This window comes from Pteropus alecto, unplaced genomic scaffold (assembly GCF_000325575.1).
Source record: "Pteropus alecto unplaced genomic scaffold, ASM32557v1 scaffold170, whole genome shotgun sequence".
Lineage (NCBI taxonomy): Eukaryota > Metazoa > Chordata > Mammalia > Chiroptera > Pteropodidae > Pteropus > Pteropus alecto.
Window position 1 is genome coordinate 2,391,483 of NW_006429634.1, and position 9,507 is coordinate 2,400,989.

At 46.3% G+C, this 9,507-nt stretch overlaps 1 protein-coding gene across 1 annotated transcript in view; it reads left to right on the top strand.

Annotated features, from left to right (window-relative positions):
* The first annotated feature begins 4,943 nt into the window (after positions 1–4,943).
* TMEM269 (transmembrane protein 269) overlaps positions 4,944–9,507 on the top strand; it is a 5,038-nt gene continuing 474 nt past the window's right edge. The window contains exons 1-4 of the mRNA XM_006904014.1: positions 4,944–5,007; positions 5,547–5,685; positions 8,001–8,098; positions 8,776–8,919. Coding sequence (XP_006904076.1) covers positions 4,944–5,007; positions 5,547–5,685; positions 8,001–8,098; positions 8,776–8,919 — 445 coding nt within the window. The remainder of the gene's footprint in view (positions 5,008–5,546; positions 5,686–8,000; positions 8,099–8,775; positions 8,920–9,507) is intronic.

The following is a 9,507-nucleotide window of genomic DNA, read 5'->3' on the forward strand; positions in this document are numbered from 1 at the left end:
CCTTCCTTCTTTCTTTATTTTATTTAAAAAACATTTTATTTTAGAAGAATTTTAAATTTACAGAAAATTGTGGAGATAGTAGAGTCCCCATTTACCCCATATGTGATTGTCCCTATTAGTAGCATCTTACATCAGTATGGTATATTTATTGTAATTAATAAACCAATATTGAGACGTTATTTTTAACTAAAACCTTACTTTGTTCAGATTCCCTTAGTTTTTCCCTAATGTCCTTTTCTGTCTCAGGATCCCATCCAAAATATACAGTTTCTATACTCTTCTTTCCCCACCAAAGTGTGGGAAAAGCAAAATGTCCCTTGACCTCCTAGCTCCACCCCTTCTCTCTGCATATTCTCCTGGGGGGTCCTGGAAGCTCTTGCTGCTCTAATTTAGAATGAGGATAGGGCAGAAGATGTGGGGCAAGTGTTAAACTGGCGGGATCCTACCCAACACTAACAAGTTCCTTTCTGTAGCACACTCTTCATTCAGTTGCCAAATCTAGACACCTCAGAGAGGCTCTTACCTTCTCCCTCTCACTCATCCCACACCCCTGAGATTCCATCTCACCATAGCTCCTAGTCTGGTTACTTCCCATTCCCTTCAGTTGCCATCCAACAATTTGTTGCTCCAGCCAACCTTATCTCTCATGCAGTATTATAGAGCCTTTCTTTACACTTGCTGCCAGAATAATATTTCTAAACAACCTGACCATGTCACTTGTGACTTAAAACTACTTTCAGGACTGAGTGTAAGTTATTCAGCCTGCCATTCATCCAACAAATATTGGGGTGGGGGGACTTACCATATGCCTAAGCATTCCCATAGGCACAAAGAAACAACGTGAACCACACAGAACAAATGCCCTGCCCCCACGGAGCTTACATTCTAGGGTCTGGACGTCAGCGACCTTTTACAGCCTTATCTTTCCAGCTCCCCTTCAGTCCACCTCCCGCTAAGCATGCACTCTTGTCTCTTCTCCTGACACGCATTCCCACGCTGGTCATGATGGAGAAACTAGTTCCCTCTCAGATCCCTCCAATCCGCACCACGCCCACTACAAGACCTAGGGCTTCCCTACAAATTGAGGTCCCTCTTCCGCCAGCTCAAGTCTGGCTGCCCCTCCCCTGCCTCTCTGGGATTGTGAGCTAAGAGTTAGTAGTAGTAAGAGGGTTGGGACTGGTGCCGCTGTCTCTCGCTTGGGCTGGCCCCTCTCCACCGCACCGGAAACAGGGAATGAGTGCGGTCTCCCTAACATCTAGGAATGTCCTGTCCCCAGGTGAGCAGCTGCAGCAGCGCATGTCCCTCCCCCGAATGCTGTCGGCAATCAGGTCTCTGGAAGAAGGAGTTGTCCCAAAGTGAGGGCACCAAGCCCCAGCTCCTTCTCTTCCATCTTTTCGCATGGTTGGCGTTGGCATGGTCGTTGCTGTCGAGTGGGTTCTGGATTGGACACGGAACAGCGGGCGGGGAAGGGAAGGAAGGGGAGCGCGGCTATTTCCAATTCAGAGGGACCAGAATCCAGAAAGGCCAGCTCTCTGTTGTTGGGGGATGTTGGCCTCCAGGGCAGAGAGGTAGACGGGAGGTGGGGAGGGGTGGGCATCTCAAACTAGAGTGACTGCTCCCTGTGTCCCATGACTGCTGGGGCAGTCCACCTGGAGTTGCTTACTCTAGTGCTGCACCCCGGATTTCCCCACAAAGACCTGGCTCTGCTATTCATTTCCTTTCTTGAGAAACCTCCAGGTAATAACTCAAGTTTCCCCTCACCTTCCTCAAACAGCTCCAGTGTCCTGCCAGTTCTGCTCGCTCACATCTCCTCACTCACCAGTCTCATGGCTGGATTCCTTTTCTGCACCTTCTCCCTTCCAGACCACTCTCTACTGCAACCCTTATCAGACCAAGGCACCCCCTTACTAAATATCACTGCCTACCTACAGGCTGCAACTCAAGGTCACACAGGCATATCACAACTGTGGCCTCCCTTCTGACATCCCCTCCAGTCATCCCTCTCTCTCCCTGTGATCCAGCCCTCCTCTTTGTGCTTTTGCACCTACAATTTTGTTTGCTAGGAAATACCTGTGCTTTGTTCATCCTCAGAGATCCTCCATAAATATCACATCAGTGAAAACTTCCCCTGCCTACAACTCAGACTTAGTCTCATCTTCCCCTGTGTACCTGAAGCAACTGGACATCCCCTTGTCCAACCTACCACTTGCCACACTGCCTTCACTGTCCCTACACACACCTGCCTTCCCTACAAGACTCCCTACCAGACTCCGAGCTTCTTCAGAGTATAGCCTGGGTCTTGTCCTCCAGAACACACAGACCTGGCACAGAGCAGGCATCGGCAAATATATTTTTAAATGAGTAAATGGAAAATCATAAGCGTTGGGTAGATGCTGCGTGTATTAAAGGAGCTGGATTGTTGAGAGTATATTTGAGAAGGCTTCCTGGAGGACAAGCTGACCAGGCTTTGATGCAGGATACAGATGTGGCTTGGTGCAGTGAGAGGATCACGGGGAAGCACCGGAGTGACATACTCTGTTAATTTAATAATCATGGAACAGTTTCTATTGTCAGGCCTCAGGCTGAGCATAGGGGACCTCAGTCTGCATTGCTTTCGCTGTAGTAGAGGAGGAAGACAAGCTAGGTGATGCTAATACAGGATGCCAAGTGTCACATGGTGCACACAAGGAGATGTGGCAGTGCAGAGGAGGAGCACCTCACAGGCTCAAGGCAGGTGTCAGGCTTCTCGAGGAGGATTGCCACCCAATCCAAGGCCAGGGAGAGGGCCAGAGAAGGGGTCAAAGGGCAGCAGAGAGAGGAGGCTGAGAGTTGAGCAGGGCCTCTTCATGAAGGGCTTGTATATCAAATGAAGGAGTTGGACTCCATCCTCAGGGCATTGGGGAGGCACTGATGGCTTCTAAGAAGCTGAGGAGTGACATGATCTAGTCCTGCAGGCCACTGCTATGCAAGCTCTGACTCCCTTCGCTGAGGAACTTTCTCTAAACCCCTCAACATGCTGGGTAATGCTCTCTGTGTCCTAAGCACCAGGCACCAAATTTTGCTCACGACCAGATGTTAGCTGAATGAATAGATTGTTCCTTTTTTTCTCTGGGTTTCTACAGCTCTTACTCTCGGGTCTATATCCTTTCACAGCTGGGACCTGTGTATTATACTAAAGATAGCATTTAATTAGGAAAGAGGGGATGATTCCAATCCTGGCTCCACCATTTACTGGGATAAGTTGCTTAATTATCCTGCAACCTCAGTTTCTCCATCTGTGAGATGAGGTACCACCAGGAACAGAGTAAGTCTCCACATGCATGCATGAGTTTTGTTTTCCTGGATAGCCTGGAAGTTCCATGAAGACTGAGACCAAGAGTTTTCCCAGCACTGAGCTCAGTCTGAACTTATAAGAAATACAGTGCTCAGTCCTGCTGGTCAGCAGACATCAGAATTCAGCAGAAACTTACAGAAGTTGTAAATCTTGTTCTGCCACTTCTGGTGTGACTTTGAGAAGGGTTCTTCCGCTCTTTGAGTCTTCTTTATCTTAACCTGGCAAGTAGAGATAGTGATCCTTACCTGGTAGACCTCACAGGGCCAATGAAAACAACAGAGGTAAAAGTGCTGTGTGAATGAAAGAGATAACATAGCCGACAGTTGATCATTGAGTTAAAAAAAAATAATAACTGTAAACTAACTAATACAGATGAAGCATGTCTGGTAATTGATAGACATACCCCAGGTATCTGCTGATTGCCTCTGTGAGGCAGAGATGCTGGGATGCTGCTCTCCTAGGTAACAGTGGGCTAATGTGGAACAGAGGTGTTTGGTCTGCTGGGATCAGCCCTGAGGCTCAGGAGGGACCAGGATGAAGGGGTTTGTGGGGAAGGAGTATGCACTCAGTCCTTTGCCCCCCTCTCTTCCTATATTTCTTTGGCTCACATTGCTCCCTCTCTTAGGTTATGAAGGGCCCTGGCATGACAAAGTCTTGGGAGTCCCAATGGTTTTGGCGATGTGACCATGGACACCCTTGGCAAATGAGGCTGGCCTGTGGGAGCAGTAAGCGCATGGCACTACACTGATAAACTCCCAGTCCCACACTTCAAGTCCAGCCCTTCCCAGCCTCTGACATCTTGGCAGCAAGGTTTATGGGAAAGGATGTGATTTGTCTTAGCTCTCGCCTGGACCAGAATGAATTGGGGCTGTAAAGAGGGACTGAGTGGAGACAGCATCTCAGCTTCCTCGCTTCTAAAATAAGTGAGAATTAAATGAGGAGACAGACCTGAAAACACCTTGGAACTTGTATATTTTTACTCAAGTGTAGGATTATTATTTGTGGGTAGTGTGTTTACATCAAACCAGTGTGGCTTCCCCTGTTTCAAAGAGCTCTGGGGCTTTTTCTCCAAAAGAAACTTGGTTTCACAATCAGTGCATGTGCAAGGAGTACGTAGGTTTGTCTCTAGAGTAAACATAGAGAGAGACAGGCTGTGAAAATGGGCAGGGCCAGCTGATTCCCTGCTTCCCTGAGAGACTAGGAGGGATGAGGAGGCTGTAGCTGCCCAGCAGGGCTGGCCCACGGAACTCCCCTTTTGTCCCTACCCCACAAACCTGCTGAGATCTATGCCCCCAGTGGCATTAGGTTCTACTTACCTAGTAGGTGACTTGGAGCCAATATCTCCATTTCTCTGAACCTCAGTTTCTTCATTCATAAAATGGGGAGAATTTATAGCACCATATTCTGAAGTCGTCAGGATCAGAAGAGAGCACACAATGAAAAGTGCCTTGTGAACTATTTTGTGCTGGACACATTCATTTGTTTGTTTGTTTGTTTCTCATCTCTCCCTTCCCATGTTGGAGCTCAGACTGCTGGTCTGATTGGGGCCTATCGGAACCAAGAGCTTGGGGCACCTCGGCCACAGTCCTGCCCTTCTGAAGGAGTAAGCATGGCCTGCCGAACAAAGGAGCTTGAGTGTGCAGTGGATCCCTTTTGTGCTTCCCTCATCTCAGGTAACCCCTCTTCCCCTGGGCCACTTCCTGAGGTCAAGGCATTACCCATTCCCAGGGTTTTACATTCCTGTGGGGCTCAACCCAAAGTATTGGAAGTAGCTTTGTAATTTAAAAAAAAAAAAAAAAAAGGTCTCATCTATGATAAAGGGCTCTATGACAAAAGGTTTGTCTCTCAGAAGGGGGAGGGGTCCATATCCCTTTTACCTTGGGCCATGGGGGTGCCAGAAAGGTCAACATATGGGCTGGAGGGAGGTCTATAGGGTATAGGGTACAGTCAGAGAGGGGTGTGAACTGTGGTTGTGCTGGTTCACTCACTTTGCTATTGGACTTTCTCAAGACACTCAGCTTTGGACCTTTGCCTTTACCACCTGGTCTCCTCTATCTACCTCCTATCTGCCTCATTATGGCCAATGAAACAATGTTGGGAGGGTACAGTTCTGGGATGAGGTCTAGGGGAACAGGAGCTACCTGGTCCTTGGAAGCCTCTTTTGAGACTCTTTGACCTTGGGAACCCCTTGCCCCCCTCCCCTGGGCCCCAGGTCAGCATTCCAGTTTCTTTCCAACCAACAACCGGAGTCACCTCCAGATGAATGAATTTTCCTGGAAGGATGTTACCAATGCCTTGTCCCTGGCCAACATGATCCTGGGGCTCTTCTCCATCTTCTGCAACTTCTGCGAGTAAGTCTGGAGCCCAGCAAGGTCTCAGCCAAGAGCTGGAGCCAAAGGCGTAAGGGAAGGAGAGAGCCTGGCACTGAGGCATGGGATCAACTGCGGGCAGGAGAAAGTATAGTGTAGTGGGTTGGGAGTCAAGGGGCCAAGGTTCTAGCCTGAGTTCTACTACCAACCTGGTATGTGACCTTGGCTAGGTTATATCTAAGTTTTAATTTCTCCATCTTTAAAACAAGGAGTTCATACTATGATCTCTATAATTCCTTCCAGCTATGGCAGTCCAGAATGATTCTTATGATAAAAACCAAGAGATTCTTATCTGGTAGCTTTTATACAATCCTTGAGGAGACAGGATACCATTCAAATTTTTTGATTCTTAAATTAGAACATATGATCTGGTGGATTATTTAAAATTAGCACTATTCTGGAAAATCTGAGACATGTATATGGGTCCCCCAAAGTTGTAAACTAATTATATTTCTATAAATTGAATCATATTCAATGCCTTGGCAAACCAGCTCTTTATAGATAAATTCTTAATAATGCAAGTAACATCCTCCTAATCTGTTTGAATCTCTATAACCATAAGCAGGCGACTTCTCTGGATCTCTTTCTTACCCATAAAATGAGTTTACCTGATGATGTTTAAGTTCCCTCCTAGTTTGAAAATTTTATGATTCTCTAAAACCAGGCTTTTGGAATCTATTTAAGTCGGGCATACCTGCAGCAGAAAATCTTTATCTTCTTAGTTCTGCCTAATCTTCTGGGATTGTGCTTTTTATGCCACAATGGTGGGCCCAGATCCCTTTAAACACAGAGTTATCGGTCTAAGCAAAGGAAATACTGAGGTTGTTTGGGGACAGCTGATGTCTGTAGCCAGCTCTCTGTCTGCTTCTGCGAGCCCACCTAAGCATTGCAGTTGGAGTGTAGACTTGGGAATGGCCTCCCAGGGCAGGTTTGCCTGAGACTGTGTTGGCTGCTTTCAGAGGAGTCTGGGAGCATGTGCTGGACAGAAGCATAGAATCCTCGAATATAGGGTCTGAAAGAGCTCTTGGAGGCTCATTTACAACATCAAAATACATGAGACAAAAACTGATAGAACTGTGAGGAGAAATTAATGAATCTACTATCATCGTTGAATATTTCAACATCCCTCTATCAATAATTGACAGAGCCAGCAGACAGAAAATCAGTAAGGATATAGTTGAACTGAATGGCCCAGCCCCATCAATCAACTGGATCTAATTAATATTTATAGACTATTTCATCCGACAGTAGCAGAATATACATTTTTCTCAAACTCAGTAAGAAAGACCACATTCTGGGCTATAAGACACACCTTAACAAATTTAAAAGAATAGAAATTGTATAAAGTATGCTCTTAGACCACATGGAATTAAGAAGTCAATAACAGAAAGATAACTAGAAAATCCCAAAATACATGGAGGCTAAACAACACACTTCTAAATAATATATGGATAAAAGATGAAGTCTCAAGAGAAATTTAAAAATTTTTTTAACTAAAAGAAAATGAAAATTCAACTTACCAAAATTTGTGAGATGCAGTAAAAGCAGTACTTAAAGGGAAATTTATAGCATTAAATGCACATATTAGAAGAGAAATCTGTTCAGACAGCATCAAGAGAATTAGAAGACAAGCTGCAGACTGGGAAGAAATATCAGAAATGAAAGAGGAGCCGTTTCTACCGATCCCATGGACATTTAAAGTATAATAAAGGAATATTATGAATAACTCTATGCCCATAAATTTGATAGCCTAGATGAAATGACCAATTCCCTAAAAGACTTAAACTATCGAATCTCACAGTAGGAGAAATAGATATTCTGAATAGGCCTATGTTGATTAAAGAAATCATTTGGCACAAACTCCTCATTTTACAGATAGAGGAAGAGCAGCCTAGAGAAGGAGGAAGTTATTTATCCGAGAATTCACAGTAAGATGGCCGCAGAGGCTGGGCTAGAACCTAGGACCCCTGTGCCATTGAATATGCCTGGAATTTAGAGTTGGAAGGGATCTTTGTGATTACTTAGGGGGTTTGGGGTACCCCATTAAAACTATGGGTTAAGAGTATGGATAGGATGTAGGGGTGTGTGTGTGTGTGTGTCTGTGTGTGTGTGTGAGTGTGTGTGTGTGTGTGCTATGTAAAGCAGTGTATATCAGAAAGGATGTAAGTGTGGGGATCTAGCAGAAATGTGTTAGTTTCAGAGGGTAGGAAGTATACTGGTGCATTGGAGGTATGTGGAGTGGTTGTCTGGTGGAGGCTGAAAGCTGTCCCATTTGGGCCTACTGGCCTACACTTTAGGAAATCCCACTGTGCCTCCTGGATGCTTCTTATCAGCTTCCTATTAGACATGGCGATTAGAGGGATGACCAGACACTTCCACATCTGTTCCAAACTGGGTGAGTCCAGGAGTCAGACTCCTAATCCCTGACCCGAAATATGCATGTCGGGACAGCTCCTCCATCTCCTAACTTCAACAGGCCTTCATCAGTCACCTGTTCACACCCCTCAAGCACAGCAGAAGCAGGCTTAGAGCAGGAGTTGGGAGCCCTTCAACCTAGACCTAACTCCTCTGCAGGCTCATTTATTGATCTCTGGCCATTCTTGTTCTGGCTTTCAGTTTCCTTGTCTGTTCTGCCTCCCTGTTCAGTGCTCAGTCAGGAATTGGGAACGGGAATGCTGGTCGTGGTGGTGGGGATAGGGTGGGGGGAGGGGAAATGAAAAATTACTCCAAGCAGAGCAGCTGGTTTAAAATACAACAAATTATTTCAGCATAAGAGTTTGCTTGAAAAACATTCCATAGTTTATCAATTTATATCCAGTTGTAGACCATTCCTTGTACGTGAAAGGATGGGGAAACTAGGACCTGGACAGGGAAAGACTTGTCTAAGGCCACATGGTCAGTCTGAGGCAGAGCTTGAAGGAGATCTCAGTTTTTGATCTATAGATCACTCTAGGTAGCTGTTGCCCTCTGGGACCTCAGACCCTGCTTGTCACCATTCCAGCTCCCCACAGAAGGGACTAACGTACAAGACATATAAGTGTAAGTTCTTCTAACCTTGGCCTTCTGGAGCAGGAGTTGAGCTGAATGACTTGGCTGTCTTCACCACCTTTGGACTGGCCTCAGCTCTGCTTCTAGGCGTGGAAGGGCCTCTGAACGGGTTCCTGGCCATCATCTATGTGTTAGCTGCTTCTTTCCGCCTATGTTTTTATTCAACTGGTAAGTGGAACCCACCCTTGTGGCTGAGGTGGGGAACCGCAAAGTGGGAGAAGCTGCTGGATGCCAGAGTGCAGTAAAATCCCTCTTTCTTCCTTCTCCTGTGTCCCAGACTCACTAGAGGCTGCAGGCTGCCCTGGGAGAGCCCTGGTCTTGGAGGGTAGGGGCCCTCGGTTTTTTGGGGCAGCTATGCCTTTTTCTCGCTGTATGACCTTTGGATGGAGCACGTGGATTAAGACTCTATAACTGAAGGTCATACTCCAGTTTCTGAAAGTAAATGGGGAGAATGAGCTCTGGTGAGGACAATTGCCTAAGATCCCAACGCAAGGGAGTGCAGATGCAGACTAGAAGATCTCAAAGGACCTTTCCACAGAAGTTTCCTAGGGGCCAGGGTGCACACCTGGTCCTAGCTGCCTGCTTTAACCTTGGGGATCCAGTGCAAAGCCCACACATCATCCTTGTGAATAACTAAATTCTTTACAGCCTGCCACTGTTCTGGGATTAAGGGGATTGGGAGAGTGGGACTGGGAAAACCCAAAGAGAAAGAGGCTTGCTTCATCTGCATACTTTTAGAGCAGTGGGAGGCAGCTA